This window comes from Squalius cephalus (assembly GCF_949319135.1).
Source record: "Squalius cephalus genome assembly, chromosome: 5".
Classification (NCBI taxonomy): Eukaryota; Metazoa; Chordata; class Actinopteri; order Cypriniformes; family Leuciscidae; genus Squalius; species Squalius cephalus.
The window spans coordinates 42,463,969-42,481,943 of record NC_137126.1 but is presented as its reverse complement, the minus strand read 5'-3'; the positions used below and the strand labels follow the sequence as shown (position 1 = coordinate 42,481,943).

General features: G+C 36.8%; 1 protein-coding gene across 13 annotated transcripts; it reads right to left on the bottom strand.

The window, feature by feature from the left end:
• Positions 1 to 920: 920 nt before the first annotated feature.
• Positions 921 to 15,149, bottom strand: cdca2 (cell division cycle associated 2). Of its 13 annotated transcripts, none has more exons than XM_079873299.1 (13): positions 14,926 to 15,149; positions 14,185 to 14,373; positions 13,384 to 13,514; positions 12,353 to 12,497; positions 10,041 to 10,195; positions 9,717 to 9,828; positions 5,616 to 5,923; positions 5,392 to 5,452; positions 5,156 to 5,314; positions 4,628 to 4,731; positions 4,046 to 4,120; positions 3,618 to 3,780; positions 921 to 2,328 (listed from the first exon to the last, which is right to left on the bottom strand). In XM_079873299.1, the coding sequence occupies exons 2-13, from the start codon at positions 14,342 to 14,344 to the stop codon at positions 1,397 to 1,399; spliced, it is 2,505 nt and encodes an 834-aa protein (XP_079729425.1). In that variant the 5' UTR covers positions 14,345 to 14,373; positions 14,926 to 15,149; the 3' UTR covers positions 921 to 1,396. The 13 variants fall into 13 exon arrangements, with proteins under 13 accessions (XP_079729425.1, XP_079729431.1, XP_079729421.1 ...); XM_079873305.1 differs by having other exon boundaries at positions 12,380 to 12,497; XM_079873295.1 differs by having other exon boundaries at positions 4,628 to 4,728; positions 12,380 to 12,497.
• Positions 15,150 to 17,975: the final 2,826 nt, after the last annotated feature.

Sequence of the window (17,975 nt, the reverse complement as noted above, 5' to 3'; positions counted from 1 at the left end):
CTATTGATCACGTACAGTAAAGGTGTAAGTCCATGTTCAAATAATGCCTCTGGATCTCTGAAACTGGAGACTGACTACAGAACATAAATATTTAAAGGCTGTTGCAGTGCTATTTCGACTACAGCAGCACTGCTGAGGATTGATTCACATAAAACATAATGTGAGTCTTAGTAAACAAACACAGCTGAATCAAGGCTATGAATCAATGGCTAACGTAATTATTTCCACGTTGTACTGGGTTTTGTGGTAAACTGAAAACGTAAATAGAACTGTTGTAAATAAATAATTCTAATGAAGCCCTATTGTGCTCTATTCTTTCATAAGTTCCCCTCTAAATTGTCCATTAGCTTTAAACAAAGTTGGCTCTTTTTGCAGCACGAACTCAATTACAGGTGTAGCACACAACTGTGAAGAAGTGTCAGTTTAAGCCCCACTGAGGGAATCAGACATGTTACGCTTCAAAAGATTGTACTACTCTTTTTCCAAATTGTTTTTAGAAATGACTGACTGCAATTTTAGAATATGTGCTTCATACATTAAATCAGATGTCAAGAACATGTCTGGACTCTAGAGTCTAGACCATATTGCACACCCCAAAAAAACCTGAAACGAGAAATATTTTAGAACCATTCAAATTTCTGAACATTTTGTTAATGCAAAATAAAAACAAAGCCTTTTTTTAAAAAAAAAAATATATATATATAGCCCTGTAAATTAAATATAAACTACAATATACACACACAAAGTTATGCATTTGAACTGTACTGCAAAAGCTTTTCTAAATTGTTTTTAAAAAAAGTTCTTGTATTAATTACTGTATAACTAACTACTGTATATAAGTAATTAGAATAACGAAATGCATTACGGTAATGAGAAATGTGCTTACCTGTTATGAAAATTAATGTCACAAAACACACACACACACACAAAATTCTCTTGATTTTGGTTTGAAATATGATCCAGACATGTTTTCATAACATTCATCCATGTAAAATTTAAAGCAGGCCCCATAACTTGTTTCAAAAGTGAAGCTAATGACATAGTGCCAATGGAAAAGAAGGTTCAGATGCAAATATTGTTTTGAACTACTGAATTGTGAAGCAGACAAATATACAGTAAAAGAAAACAAAAAACGTTGTCCTGGGATAGCCATTTATGTAAAACAAAATGATCGCCACGGGAAAATCCCATTCAAACAGGATCCTTCATCTAAATGAAGATTTAATGAGCAGAAGTAATCTAACAATTATACAATCTTCTTAATAAGAGGCAATTTTCATCCATAAACTCCATAAAAAAATTCATTTAAAACAATACATATAAGAGAAAAGAGTAAAATTTTCATTAAAAGTTTATTCGACAGTAAACCGCTACTGACACAAACGATTGATGTCAGTTATTCTCCCAAGTTTGGTGTTGGTTCCTCAGAGGCCTGAAAGAAGAATGGTTCCGTCACTCCGCTGAGTCTTCCACGCGTCCTTCTACGACCCGCTTTACTCGGCTCCGGGGACGTGTGGTCCACCCAGGCCAGGCCCACAGCCTGCAGGTCCACGCTCCTCCGGTTCCTCAGGCTGCGTCGCACTGAACCTCGACTCTTCGCCACAGGTTTCAAGATGTCGTCGATGTTGAAGTCATCCTGCTGCCAGGGGGCCAGACTAGGCTCTTTAGGTCCAGCGTTGCTCTCTGACATGCCAACAGTAATTCGCTCTGATTGACCACTCTCATCGACATCGACCTTTACACAAGGACTTTTCAGCACGGTTTGGACACGTCCACGTCTTTTATTACGTGGTGTTTTTTGCTCTAACCTCTCAGTGGTTTTGGAGTCTTCATTTGGTACCACATAGATGTTCAAAGCCTCAATTTCCTCGTTCTCAGAGCCCTCAGCTTCATGACGCACTGGTCTATCAGAACTGTCTTGGTACATTGGGCTCAAACCTGCAGATTCATTTGGCATTTGGCTCTCAGCATCTTGTTTCCCAGTTTCATAATCTGATTCAGTATCGGAGTTAATAGCTGTATTGCCGAGCTCCTTTCTCTTGGCTGCGCCTGAGCTACGACGTTTGCGCTCAGGCCTCCCTGAATCGCGTTTGGCCTTGGAAGTCTTTGACCCTGAGTTTACTCTTCTTGTGGGACTCTGAGTGCCGACTGAGGGTTCCAAATAAGCCGCGTTCAAATCTGGTTGGCTGTCAGTGGTGTCTATCACAGAGGAGCTCAACGTTTGCTCGTTCTCATTGGTCTGTGTGCAGCGAGTACCCAGAATTACCATGGGGCAAACTGTCTTGCTATGGGGAAGGTTGGGTGTCTGAATGCAGTCTTGCTCTCCATCTGTGTGGGAAGAGAGTAAAACCTTTAACATTAGTTGTTCAAAATGCCAACATAACATAGTTGTGTGTTAAAGCTGCGTTCTCTTACTCTGGATTGTAAAGTTAATTCAGAATATCTGTTTGAGAGGGCTTAAATGGATAGTTCATCCAACAAATTTTAAAATGCCCCTATTATGTTTTTTTTAATATTCCCTTTCATGTAGTGTATAATATAGCTGTTTGTGAATGTAAACGTTCTACAAAGTTGTAAAGTTGAAAGTGCACGATAAATAAAATTATTGTCTCCCAAAAGAAAGAATTGCAATTTAACGCATCCTTGCTGAATATAAGTATAATTCTATATAATAATTAAAAAAAATCTTACTGACCCCAAACTTTTTTTCCACAGGGAAAAAAGTCATACACATGAAAGTGAATAGATGATAACATATTTTTGTGCAATGTACTCATCAGTCTTAAGGCCATTGCACACTGAGTCCGAAATTCGCGTCCGAAATTTTCGCACGTAAAAAAAAAAAAAAAAAAAAAAAAAATCGACCTCACTTTATGTCAATCACGCTTGCACACAGTCTACGAAACTTTCGTCCGTAATAAAAAAAATTCGGATCGGGTTCGATTTTCTGCGTTTTTCGCATCCACAGCCAGTATTTTGAGAGGTTTTTTTGACAATTGAGAGCCACGTACCGTACAAGCGAACAACAAAATCCAGCTGTTCTGTCTGCCCAGCGCGTGTGTGTGTGTCCATACCTTAGATACTGCCTGTCTCTGTTCAGGATCGATTAGTTCACGGAAATTGGTGGTCTTCTTTTTAATATGTGGCTCCAGTATCGCTAGCAAAGCATCAAACTGTTCCACTGACATTCTGATGTATTTTGAATCGCTCGGGATAATTTCGCAACTCCTTGATAAGAAGGTGAAAAAAACTCTGCTTCCTCTCGGCGCAATCTCAGGATTGGATGGACCCAATATTTCCTCTTTCTTTTTCTCTTTTTAAGAAGAAAGAGGGCAACAAAATCATCCTCACTGCTTGACGAATCCATTTAGTATTTTTTGCGTTTTTTTACGCAAAGGTTTAATAAATACGCATCGGACTCAGTGTGCAAGGTTTCTGTGCGTGACGAATTTTGAGGCTGACGAACACGAAAAAACGCATACGAAAATTTCGGACTCAGTGTGCAATGGCCTTTAATCTGCAGAAGATGAATCTAATTTAGAATAATCAGTCCATTCAGACTAAGCATGGATGAAAAAATTGGCTGAATCATAAATGAAACACTTGGACAAGAGTACCTGTTAGTTTTCCTGACTGGGTTTGTGTTGGTGTGTTGCTGAGACTGGTAGACATCGTCTCAAATATGGGGCTGAGCAGAGGGTTTTTTGAAGCATAGTCTCTTTTCCCATACAGAGAACGATCCACCTTATTGCCAAATCGTTTATTTACTCCTGACGTCTTCTGAAAAAAAAAAAAAAAAAAAAAAAAAAAAGCTGTAGTGAGGAACATGGACAGAGTTCACACAAATGTGCTCAAAGGCTCTAGACGTATGAAATCACACATCATGCTATTTATATACCAAATGCTAAGTCCAAGTCACATTAGTGTTATTATTTCAGGCTCAATGTCAGTTTGATGCCAGTGTTAATAATCAGAGCTTAAAAAGCCCCCGTTCACCAAGACTCATCACATGTCAGCTTATAAATCCACTTTTTAAGCTTCATACCTTCATCTTTCCTGAAGCAGAAGCTGCTGCAGTACGCGAGCTTCTCCTTTTCTCAGTCTCAATCTCCCCTGGTTGCTGAAATAAAGGAACAGAACAGAGCTGGATGAGTGAAATTACATATTTTTCAGCCTTCTGATGTTCTTCAATATAAAGCCTAAAATCACATTGAAAATCTGGGATTTTCTAACTTAGAAATAAAGTTTTATGATGAGTTTAAAATGAAAAAGAATATAAAAGTCAAAAAGATCAAATTTTGTGCTGATAATACCATTTGGGAAGAATTTTTATTTTAGAAAAATGCAACATTGAAATGGCAACAGTGGCTGTTTCAAATTATGGTTTCTCTGACTGAATAAATAAATAAAAGCCTGGTTCAAAGAACTCTCTCACAGTAAAAAATAAAGTACAGACAAGGAAGAAAAATTCTACCAATATACAAATATATAGATATTACAAAGTACATTTGGTCACAAAGTGTCTATTACAAACTCTTTTGAGTGATAAAGAGCTTAATCTGTTCTTTGAACTGATCCATCAAAATGGACAGTTTGAAAGAAGTGATTTGTAGATACGAGTCCTCACCTTTCTTTTTCTACTGCGAGAGCGAGTTGGTTTAGTGCTGGAGTTAGATGAACATGTCTTTTCAGAGATGGCAGAAGACTCTGACTCCTGGTCAACCTCTACTGCTGACAAGAAACATGAGTGTCAAATGTTATAAACTAACTAAATATATATTAATGCACTTTTCTGAAATACATTTAATTAGTACATAAGAGTCTAACAGCTAAAGTTAAGAAGTATTTAAACAATGCATTTCTGCTCATAAGTTTACATTCTCCTTGCAAAATCTGCAAGAAATTTATAATGATTGAATATTAAAGCTAACACAAAAACGGGAGAAAAATAGACAAACATAAAAACAGATGTGTTGTAAATGTATTAGAAGAACAGTAGACTTATATTTCTGCACTGAGCTCTCATAATCTTTATCCTATTTTGCTTCTTTTTTTTTTTTTTTTTTTAGCAAAGAGAAATAAAAACCGGTATGAATTTATTAAGGGCGAGAAAGAGAGCATGCTAAAAAAAAAAGTGGAAGAAAGTTTAACTCACTGGAGACAGAGAGAGCCAGTGGCTGATCACTAGTGGGACATGGCAGCATTTCCTCTGTCTGTGAATTTGATGGTTTATCATCTTCCTCTTGAAAAGCAGCGTTCATAACTTCAGAGTCTTCAGCCTGAGGCTGCCGTGGATCCTCAGCAGAGAGTACATCTACAGTTTTACATACATGATTAGAATACAGGCTGAAGAGAAACTTTCCTTCTGTTAAAAATCGTTTCATAACTCACCTTTGCAGTTCTCTGAATGCTTGTGTGAGGGAGACTCTTCCTCCATACTGGGAAAACTTATCTGAGAAGATGGATTGGAGAAAGGCAAAAAAAAAACTCACCATAAATACATAATTTTATAGAAGAAGGAACCTGTGTGCAATGACGGAATAAACTCACAAGCCACTGACATGATTAATCTACAATCAGATAAGTTAGTTTGGAGTAGCTAGCAAGTGTCAAACCTTTTCGATCTCTTCAAATACTTCATCACTGTACAACAGTCCAGCACTGCGTCTGTCAATAACAAGGACAGGAGAGGCTCCATTGAACTGGGGACTGTTGAAGTCAGGTTGGGGAAGAGGGGCATCAGATCGTTGAGGGGTCTTCAGCAGAGAGCGTTTAAGTCCCGTAGATGATGGAGGACACATTGGGGTGCCTCCTTTTTGCAGTGGGGTACTGGGAGGGAGGGTTTTGTCAAAGAACTCTGGAGAGAGCGGTGCCCCAAAACGAACGCGCTTCTTCTTGCGCATAGAGGAGCCCATGTTATCATCTATAAAGAAAAAAAAGATTTCATGAGTTTAGTATTTAAAACAAAATGAACCTGAACCATAAATAAAGAAATGGATTAAAGGCTCATATAATAGATTTTTATCATCAAATATTAATTGATCTTTTAAATAAAGAGATCAATGGACTATGAAAACATGACATTCTCGTTTTGACGCTCTTAAATATGATAAATCGCTGTAGATCCTCAGTTCAAGCAGCAGTGCAGAGCATGAGTCAATGGAGACGGTTGGATTGTTTCCCGGTGTGGGCGTGGCCTAAATGCGCTCTGTCTCTATAAGCGCCACCTACTGACAGAGAGGGGATTTACATTTTCACTCAGTCTGTCTGCGGTTTTTGTTTGTAAAACTCAGACCACATTTTAATGTACTATTGTAAATTTAGTTAAAGGAACACTCCACCGTTTTTTTCATATTAAACTATGTTATTCCCTTAACTAAGACGAGTTGATGCATACCTCTCTCGTCTCAGTGCGTGCACTCAATCGCTCTGGCGCGCGGCGACACTTTGATAGCACTTAGCTTAGCCCAGTTCATTCATTAGGAACCAAACAGAGATGAAGTTAGAAGCGACCAAGTATGGTGACACAAAATAAAACGTGGCGCTTTTCTAAGCGGGTAAAAAGGATAACTATAACGTATGGCGGAACAGCACTTGGGAGCACTTCAACTCGGCGCAGTAAAAAGTCACGTTGGTTCTAATGACAGAAGTGAGAGAGGATTTTTCAGGAGTGATGATATTACTGCGCCGAGTCGAAGTGCTTCCAAGTGCTATTCTGCCATACATTACAGTTATCCTTTTTACCCGCTTAGAAAAGCGCCACGTTTTATTTTGTGTCACCACACTTGGTCGTGTAACTACTCGTGTAACTGTATTTAAATAGGGAAAACGTGGAGGAGCTTCATCTCTGTTTGGTTCCTAATGAAGTGTCGCCGCGCGCCAGAGCGATTGAGTGCACGCACTGAGACGAGAGAGGTATGTATCAACTCGTCTTAGTTAAGGGAATAACATGGTGGAGTGTTCCTTTAATGGAAAATAAGCTAATGTGCATTTTGAAAATGTACGCAATTCGGATAAGGCATGTAGAATTTTTAATTGAGCGTATAAAATAATCATTTTGACTCATCCTGTTTCTTAAAAATGGTTTCAAGGCTGGAAATGATTAGGTTTATCATTTAATAAAACATTTTGGTCAATACTTTATATATTAGATATGTTGTAACTTGTATATCAAAATCCTTCTGCAGTTGCTACAGGTCATTGAGGATTTTGAATGTTAAAATAGGGGTCTCCTGGAAAAAAGGTTGGGAACCACTGGCCTAGAGAACCTCCTAGTGGTCATTATATAAAACACAAAGGCAGCTACATGAGACATTTCTTAACTTGACAGCTTTAACTAAATATATTATATTAAATATATACAAGCTTAAGAGAAATTATTCTGATATGAGTGTTTTCCATAAAATGTGTTTTAATTTGTTCAAATTCATGTAAACTTACCCACATTCAAGTGTTGATAAAAACAGAATGCATGAAGCTAGAATAAAACGTTGTTTTTTTTTTGGTTCGTTTAAAAGCAGAGCGTCTGTTCTTTCTTTTGATATATTGCATGTTCATATATTCATACAGCAAAATATTCTGGGGGCCATGAAAATTTGGTGAAAATGATCAAAAACGCTGGCGGTGGCTGGCAACTTAATAATGCCCCTTTTTACAATATGTAAAATAAGTCTCTATTGTCCCCAGAGTGTGTATGTGAAGTTTTAGCTCAAAATACCCCACAGATCATTTTTACAGCATGTTAAGGGCAGTACACACCGGGACGAATATCGGCGCGCGTTATTCGCCAGCGTTTTTCAACGCGTTTTTTTGTGTTCACACCCAAGCGATTTTCGCTGACGATGAGCCGAGTGAACATGCAAATTCATTCCCTGACATTAGATGGCGCTTAATGTAAAACAGAAATACCCCGGTACACAAGGTGGCTTTATGCTTTACGCTTCTGACACTCGCTTGTCACTCAAAAGAAGAGAGCAAGTATTTACGCGCTTGTCAAAATCATACAAAGAAAACATGGATATTTTAAGCAGTTCTCTTTTATCAAGATTTTTGTAGTCGCTGTTGCGTTTGTCATATAGTTCTTTATGTTCCGACACCAACGAGACCAGCAGCTCTACAATCATCTTGCCTTGCATCTTCCTCGTCTTATTTCTTCCCGGCAGTGTAGACGCTACTTGGCGTATATCTTCTTCGCCGTTACGTATGTGTGCTCGGCAAGACCGTTTTGTGTTTGAGCGCCCCCAAGTTGTGTTTTACTGTAACTTCATAAGCTCCAGACACGTGACGCGGCGCGTCAAACCAAAAAAACGAACCCGAGGCGTTTTTTAAAAAAATGACGCTTTTACGCGTGGCATTTTTCGCGTCGGTGTGCACTCTCACATTGGCGCCCTTTGTTTAGTCACGAGGCGTTAAACGTCGGCGAATATCGCGCACGAAATTCGTCCCGGTGTGAACAGGCCTTTAAAATTGTCCCTTTTTGAGGGTCAGTAAAAACACGTTGTTTTGTGTGTGTCCCTTTAAATGCAAATGAGCTGCTGCTCCCGGCAAAGAGGGCGGAGCTTCAAGAGCTTGTGTGTGTGTGTGTGTGTGTGCATGTGTGTGTGTGTGTGTGTGTGTGTGCGTGTGTTAGCAGCTCCGATTATCTCACAAAGACACACTAAAATGTCAGAAACTGTTCTTCCTTTTATGGACACTTGTCGGACAATGATGGAGAGACAACATGTAGAATGCAACAGGACGTTTCTGAATGGTTATTTAATGAATTTATGTTGCTGATGTGGAGTTTACCATCTTCAATTAGCATAATCTTTCATGATAATCTATAAAGTCTGTGTTATGTACTGTACTACAACAACTCTTCCTCTTCTCAACATGGACTGCGTGTTCCCAGGGGCGGGTTTATATACATTTTAGGGTTAGTGATGTCACTAACCCAGGAGGAATGTTGTGTAGTCCCTACCAGCCATTTGTTGTAGTCCTGAAAAAACTATTTCTTTAAAAGCAAATATCTTCCCTTGCTTTGAACTTTGAGCGTTGTAACTTTCGCTTTTTCACTCACGTGCCAGCAATTACCCCTCCGTGTGCCATATAGGTTGCCGACCCCTGGTTTAGGCTATTAAAAAAAAAATGTAATTCCGCCAAAGAAGAACTTTTGTTTTAAATAAATGTTCATATAAAAGTAGCCTACTTTAGTGTAATATGTTACCATATCACCAGATTAACACTGAGAATTTGAATAATTGTAATGTGACAATCAGGTGCGGATATCTAAATCAAAGAATATCATATGTGCGGGCGGAAAATTATTAAACATTTTTTTTACAGCGGATTCGGGTGACTAGAGCTGACATGCGCATCTCTCTAATGTCTATATAATACAATCAATGTCAAATAAATGCTGTCTTTTTAACTATTTATCAAAGAATCTTGGGGGAAAAAAATGATCGTAGTCTCCAAAAAACAGTAACCATTAGGACCATTAAGAAGTGTTTCTTGAATCCCAAATCAGCATATTAAAATTATTTCTAAAGGATCATGTGACACTGAAGACTGGAGTAATGATGCTGAAAATTCAGCTTTGCATCAGAGGAATGCATTACATTTAACATATATTAAAATAGAAAACCGTTATTTTAAATTGTAATTATTTTTCACAAAATTACTGTTTTTCCTGTATTTTTGATCAAATAAACGCTGCCATGGTGAAGTTCCCTTACCTGCTGGCTTAACATCTGGTTTTGACAGCATGGGTAAAGACAAAAGCTCATTCTTTGCATCTGAATCCACACCTGATAGAGACCTCTGGTTTTGAGACTCAGAGCATTTCACCTATAATCATAGAAAAACAGAAGAGCACAACGCTGACTACAGGAACACCACCAGACTAATAATAGTCTAAGTCTGTTCGAGTTAGTGTATCGTCCATTGGTTGCATTGTAAGCACTTTACCTGTGCCACTTTATCTGCTAATGGCAATTTAACAGATGATAAACTGTATATCGAATATCAAACATGGTGCCGTTAAATGCTGATATGTTTACCCCTTGCTCCTGTTGTATAGTGGAAGTGGGGTAGGGGAGTGGCGCCTCAGTAATCTTGTCCTCACACTCCACTGGTGGGGCCCAGCAGCGTTTCTTAGAGGGAGGCGGCGTCATCAAAGAGAATTGACTTTGCTTAGTCAGCGTGTTCTCCTTTCCTACAGGACAGACAGTAGCAGAAAGAGATGTCCTCATTGAGATAATGGCCCAAGATGACATTTAGCAAAAACAGGTCATGCTACATAAGAACATAATTAATCTATGCTCATTTTAAAATTGCAGTGAATAAGCAATTGCTAATCTCAATAGTATCTGACCAAAAATGTATGAAAACCACACAGAAAAAGAAAACTCTGCAGGACTAAGAACTGCTTCTAATGATTTGAATCCTATTACTGATTCCAGTTAAAGCACAGCATGTAAGACAGAATCCTATCGCTGACATATAAATCAAAAGAAAAACAGCTGCTTATAAACTTATAAAATATAAATATGTTCATATTTCAGAGGGGTTTTAGTGTTATTATAACGTTAAATAGCATTCAACCTACCAAGTTGACATTATGAATTTTAAAAATGAGATAGTATTGAAAGAACTGTACTGATATTCCTTTAGGGCTAGGCGATCGGTATTTATCAATGGTACGCCATTGTCGGTAACGATATAAAAAAAATGTTCGATATATAGTGCTCGATATTTTCATTAAAATGCGCGCGCATACCTCGCGCGACCACCACAACGTTGCCCAACATAAAATGGCAAACGTAAAGAAAGCGGAACGAAACTGCGCTTCTCATATTTGCTTCATGGACCGTTTATCCGTTTGGACCATCAATGTCAGTGCAGCGCGAGCCGATCTTGATCAAAATCCATGGTGAACGTTGCTGATCTGTGGAATTAAAGCCTATGACTAGTTCATTCATGGCACAATGTTTCTCCTGGTTTACTCGTCAGCGCTGTTTGATCCGTTACTAACGGAGACATTTGAATGTTTCTCACTAGATCTCGCAGCGATGTGTTTAGCTGCTACTTCAGTGGCGAATTCAAATGCTTTCTTTACTTGATCTCTCAGCGCTGCTTTCAAGATGTAGGAAACCCCACACTTATTTAAAAATAATTTATTTTAATAAATATAAAAAATAAAATTTAAATCAAGGAAATTTCTCTGGCATTTCTTTCTTTTTGCTGTATCGAAGACGAAGACGTACCACTGTGTTGTATCTAACCGAAACGTGAATTTTGTGAACCGTTACACCAACACTATCTCACGACCAATTCGTACGAATGATAAAAAGTTGGCTAATTCGTACGACCTCACTCGTACGAATTTGTACGATTTGTCTAAACCCACGTGATGGGTAGGTTTAGGGGCGGGGTCAGGGGTAGGTCATTCGTATGAATTCATACGAATTGGGCAATTCGTAAAATATGTACGATTTTGCAAAAATCGTACTAATTCGTACGAGTGAGGTCGTATGAATTCGTACGAATTAGCCACCTCGTAGAATTTGTACGTTTTCCCGTGAGATCAGGTTGCAACACCCCTTATTACATGTTGATCTACCTCAAAGTTTGCCTTGATTTTTCCACATTTACACTTTTACATTGCACACATTTTGTAACATTTTATCTAAGTTCAAGAGTTTATTTAACACTTACTTTTTTATCTTAATATTTACATTAATAAGATTTTTTTTGACTGCTAAAACTAATAAAGCCTAATTTGTTGTTTGCCTTAATAATGTGGATAAATAATAATAATAAAAAAACAGAGGTTTAAATTCAAACTTTTCTACTTGTCTTAAAAAAATTTAAGGTTATAAAAAATGTCAATAATATCGATACCGAACGATATGAAACATTATATCATGATAATTTTTTTTAACTATGTCGCACAGCCCTATATTCCTTGTTAACGTTTGAATAAAACGTACATATTCATAGTGTCAAAACCTGAAATGATCACAAATTATTCAAACTGGAAGACTGGATATGCTTATTCAATCTTTTTATGAACACTGAAAGCCCTCTGATATGTAAACACATTTATTTTAAGGCTCATAAGCTTCAGTTGATTCATTCTGCACATCATCTTGCTGCGCTCTAACTGGGATCAATGGAGGAAATCAAATTGTGTCAAATTTATTATGGTGCCTGCTTTTTCTGAATAAGTTCTATTGGCTGGAAATGGCAAGCAATGACAGTATGACATTCTCTTAATAACTTCACAATTTCATCTGGTCCTTCAAGCCTATATCTGAAAGACATTCTGTTTTTATGTTGGCAGCAATTAACAGTTTGAGGAGAGACTGACCGTTCCTAGAATATTTATACAAAGTACTTTTCCCATTTTTCTTCTGTTCATCGTCTTCGTCGTCCTCCTCCATCAGACACTGGAAAGCAGCCATTTTCTTCTTCAGAGAGTCACAGCGTAAAAGAAACGGACTCCCCTGCAAAAGCTTCATGAGGAGAGGGCACAAAGTTACAGCAGATAAAGAAAAATGCAAACAACCTTCATCATCATCATAATGACGTTAAACAATGTGGCTCACTCTTTGAAACACATTCATGTTGTATTACACCAGAAGATCTTAACTGGTGGGTCGTGTCCCATAAATGGATCGCAAGTCTGTCCTGATAGGTTTGTAGGCATTGAGGGATAAAGTGATGCTTAATCAAATAATCATATAACTATGCATTTTGGATAGCAAATTAAATGGGCCCATATCTTTTGTTGTTGATGTAAAGGGTTGTGTGTCTAATCAAACTATATGGTATTCTGTCACACATTTATGTCACTAATAATTTGGCTTACTATACTTGTACAGTTCTTGCTCAGTGTTTATTCAATGTGTTAGGGTGGAAAATCACTTTTGCATTCACAAAATTCAATGAAATCAGAATTGACCATTTTTATGTAATATTGCAGTATTTATTATAAAAGACTTATCTATGCACATCTTTTTTTTTTTTTCATGTGCCCTCATAATCTTTAATCAAAATAACTTCCACTCCCTCTAGCAATGACATCTTTTCTCTGATGATGTGTTTACTGGCACGAGGGCGGGACAACCTGTTACTCACATTTGAGATCACAGCAACAGGAAATCACAACCATCCAATCAATTCATGATGGACAAAATCAAGTCCCTACATTTTTGTTTTGTTTTGTTTGAGAAGCCATTTTACTTGGATATATACGTCACAATAGGGAAGAAAAGACGATCACAACAACTCATGCCCACCTTTTGTTTGATAAACACTTTGGTACTGTGTTAGGTCTTGATGATCAATGTAAAATCTGGTTCCTAAAGCAAAGACAGCTGTATTAGACCATGCATCTACCTGTGGTGTTCGAGGAGGTGTTTTTGCAGCTTGTCTGGCTCTGAAGCAGATAAGAGAGTTCGTTTCTGGAGATCCCCGGACCCCAATCGTGGACCTCCTCCTAGCCTTCAGTTGAGCCACTCTGGACTTATCTGAGGAGATAACTCCGCATGAAAAGTGTGCTTTCAGTTACATTTCAAATTAATTTAGTGTGCTTCACTGACAAGACAGAACTGCATAGGGTAAAATTGTGCAAAATAAAATAACATTGTACAGAAAATGATGATAAATAATAAAAATGTAACAATAAAAGGCATTAACTGAACAAAAAGTTCACAAGGATATACATAAGGCAGGGATAGTTCACCCAAAAATGAAAATTCTGTCATACTCTCCCTTATGTCGTTCCAAACCGGTAAGACTTTCGTCCATCTTCAGAACACAAATGAAGATCTTTTTTTTTTTTTATAAAAGATCTTTAATAAAAATTTCTAAATTCAATCTCTTCATCATATAAAGTGATTGAGTCTCTTAATAAAATTTGGACTAAACCGCTCAATTCATATGTAGGCTATTCGTTTTATGAACTATCAATCTCTTGAAGCGAGCCCTATGAACTTTTCGAAGCATCAAAGTGGTAGTTGCGTATCTGTCAATGGAGGAACAGAGAGCTCTCAGATTTCATTAAAAAGATCTTCACTTGTGTTCAGAAGATGAACAAAAGTCTTACAGGTTTGGAACAACATGAGGGTGAGAAATTAATGACAGAATTTTCATTTTTGGGTGAACTAACCCATTTAAATCAAGTTTATTTTTGCTAACCTTTAATCTGAGATGACGATAAGAAGCTGTCTGTTGATATGCCAAACTGTGAAGGAGTGAGTTTGGAGAAATCCACATCTCCGACAGCTTCAGTGTTCTGCCGAGAGGGAGACAGGGCTGCCAGTGGTGGTCTGCTGTCCATGGCTTCAGTATCCTCCATGCTTGAGTCCAGTACATAAGAAATGAGATCTGAGTAAATAAATGAACTGAAGATAAGAGACTGTCATACTGAAACTTCAGATAGTAAGATCACAAGATCTTCCACTCTTCAAGACTAGTCATAACTTAAGTCTGTTACATAAAAGGTAGATTGTTCTGAAAAGTAAGACTGATTAGCCCCCGCTAACTGCTAACGTTAGTTGGTCAGACTAACGTTAGTTCTTTCTTACAACAGATATTAATACACAATACTTCAAACTCACAGTATCAGTTTAATTATCCTAACCACACATAATTATACGGTAAGTTGAATTTTATTGTTTGAATTTAGCAGCTATGATTATGGAACTGGCCCTGGACAGGAGAGATTTACTTTATGTAACTTTTACGTCTGTTATTAACATCTCAAAACATCAGGCACTATAAGAAACATTACATATTTGCATTGTTTTATCCTACTGTGTAGCTACCAACAAAACTACAACTAGTTTAGATATAGAAATGTTGCATCTAATATGTACAAACAAATATTTGTTTCTATTGTAAGTAAGTTAACTGAAATGTTCAAACTTCGCTCCTTACCGCACGTTAAAACGACGCAAATATTCTTCCGCTGTGAAGGAACCTGAAAGCACCTGAATGGACCTTAAAATAAACGTCTTTTTACAGCCACTAATCAACGATACATGTGTGTATAAATATTACTGAATTTTAAATGTGTATGTGTATTTTCTGGACATGAGAGAGTGCTAGTTCTAACGCATCTGGTTGTCCTTGTCCATCTGGCAACAACGTCCTGTTCATATGAATCAGCCAATCAGATTTAAGAAAATGCGTCATGTGCTTCAAAACGGCCAATCACATTCAGGCGTACCCAACGTGCCTGTTGCAAATTGTCACGTTATGTGTAGTTCGTTCGTAGACTGAAAAAAATGGTGTAGTTCTAATGGAGATGGTTTAAAATTGATTTATATAATAAAATAAATAAATAAATAAACATTTCCTAAAACTGTACAATACATACAATACAGTAGGTTGTCTACATTCTAAATTAAGTAGCCTATTTTAAAAAGTATATTTCACCCTAAAATGTTCTCATCATTTGCTATTTTTGGAGCTGGTGGCCTATCTAATAAGGAAATATTTCTAAAGTGACAGCAATTTTCTCTGCATGCTATATTATTGTGCTATAGAATGCCATTAGAGTCATAGTGCAGTTAACTACAAAACATTATTTAATTTCAACTGTAAAACACTTTTCAACCTCCTCTTATGCAAGAGGAACAGGCTCATTTCTGTTGGGTTTCTGCTGGCACATTGCAGTGGGCAGGGTTTGGCTGGTGATCTTAAAGGGATAGTTCACCCAAAAATGAACATTATGTCATAGTTTACTCACCCTTAAGTTATTTAAAACCTGTATGAAACACAAATATATATATATTTTGAAGAATGTTGAAGAATGAAGAATTGTGCCCCACAACGGTTTGGTTACTGACATTCTTCAAAATATCTTCCTTTGTGTTCAGGAGAAGTTTTGGAACAACTTAAGGGCAAGTAAATAATGACAGAATTTTCATTTTTGGATGAACTATAAGCCCCTGCTGGTAGACGCCATAGGCCTACATCATTATGCAGGCAAAAAACATGCTGTTTTCTCTATAGCTCGACATTCAAAAGTAGCCGGATATTCTGAAAGTATTACATTTATTGCTAGCAACATTATTGAAAAAAAAAAAAAGGAAAATAAAATAAATAAAAAAGGCGTATGATCAAGAAGGTACAAATATTTTGGGGTCAGTAAGATTTTTAATTTTTTTTATTATTTAATAGGCTTTTATTAAGCAAATATTAAACGGATCAAAAGTAAAGCCAGTAAAGACATTTATGATGATAAATTCTGCTCTTTTAAACTTTCTATTCATCAGTGAATCCTGCAAAAATGTATCAGTTTCCACAAAAATATTAAGCAGCACAAATGTTTTCAGCATGGATAATAATAATACATATTTCTCAGAATGACTTCTGAAGGATCTTGCGACACTAAAGACTGGAGTAATGGCTCGGCTGCTGAAAATTCAGATTTGCGTGACAGGAATAAATTTACATTGTAATATATCACAACATTGCTGTTTTATGTATGCAGTAAGCATAAGAGACTAATTTCAAAACATTAAAAAAAATTACTGACCAACTTTTGAACGGTAGATGATAAGACCAGACGTTTGTAGATGGATACGTCATTGATAGCGATGATGCCCCTTTGAGTGATGTGATCTGCATATTTAAGCAGTTGCCCGAGGGTGTATCCAGATGTGCAGTATTTAGTGATCAGGGAGTAGAGAACCCTGAGGTCTGACAGGAGTCTCACAGATATGAGGTTTGACAGGAAGACGTTCGTGCGTCAAAAAGACTTTGTTTTGTTTATCGGAAAGCCTGATCCGCTGTTTGTCTCGAGTGGCTTGGCGAGGAGATGCTCTGGTCTGATTGTGTTGAATGGAGAGCTGAAAACCACCAACAGGATCCAGACGTCCGTGCCAGGGGAGCCCAGGTGTTTCACAGACACAGATGAGGCTGCTTCAGGCTATGGTACTCAGTTGTCAGTTCAGTGCTTCCTCATAAACTGACATTTCACACTGATGGGTTTTTTGTATGATAATAGCATTAATAATGAGCATAACTTTAGTTTCTTATTCGTTACTTAAACAGGTCCCCAACATCATTCATTATCTAACCAAAGCTAATTTGAGGCTCAAAATAAGTGCCGTAAACAAATACACGCAAAGGTCAATTGAGACATAAGTAGAGCAGAGATGAAACGTTTATAGGCAAAATCAAGAGCACTATTTTGTTACCATATTCATTTAGACTTTTTGGATGTGGTACTGTGGTAATACCATGTTTTTGGTCATATACTTTGGGCAATACCATGGTTTTTAGATAGGGCTACCATGTGAAATGCCTTGTTTGAAGTGCCTGTAAATATGTGAATGTGGTAGGCCTAATAGTAGCCTACTTTCTTGTCAGGGTACAGGTTCATCATAGAGGTAAAACTGGGTAAAACCAGTTCTAGAAAAATAAATATGATAAATTTCATTTATTTAGTTATTCATTCAGAAATGAAAATTGTCGTAAAATTCCTTTTAAAATAGACAAATAATCAGATATTCAAAATAATATTTCATTAAATTGCATTAAAAATGAAAATATAAGTAAATTACTTTTCAAATGGACAAATAAATATACATTTCAATATTTTTATTTAATTAAATTGCATTTAAAAAAGAATATAGAATAAATTACTTTTTAAATAGATAAATAATCAGATATTCAATTTCATTAAATTGCATTAAAAAATGAAAATATGAGTAAATTACGTTTTAACAAATATATTTAATTATTTAATTGCATTTTAAATAAATAAATATATAGTTTTCAAATAGACAAATAAATGGACATGTAAATAATTTCACTTAAATAAATTGCATTTTAAACATAGGGTCAGTTTGTGAATGCCATTTCACAGTTCACAAATTAATTTGAAAAAAGTATTTTTTCATTAACAAAATTTGACAGCTTTATTTAATTGTCTATTGGTATTTGTTGCACTCTAACATAGAACATGTCAACCAAGT

Coding starts and splice junctions, on each gene's coding strand:
- cdca2 (XM_079873293.1), bottom strand. CDS start 14,344: ATGGAGGATACTGAAGCCATGGACAGCAGACCACCACTGGCAGCCCTG. Junction 13,527..14,184: donor ATCGTCATCTCAGATTAAAG/GTTAGCAAAAAT, acceptor TTTCATGCGGAG/TTATCTCCTCAGATAAGTCC. Junction 4,121..4,627: donor CTCGCAGTAGAAAAAGAAAG/GTGAGGACTCGT, acceptor CCTTTATTTCAG/CAACCAGGGGAGATTGAGAC.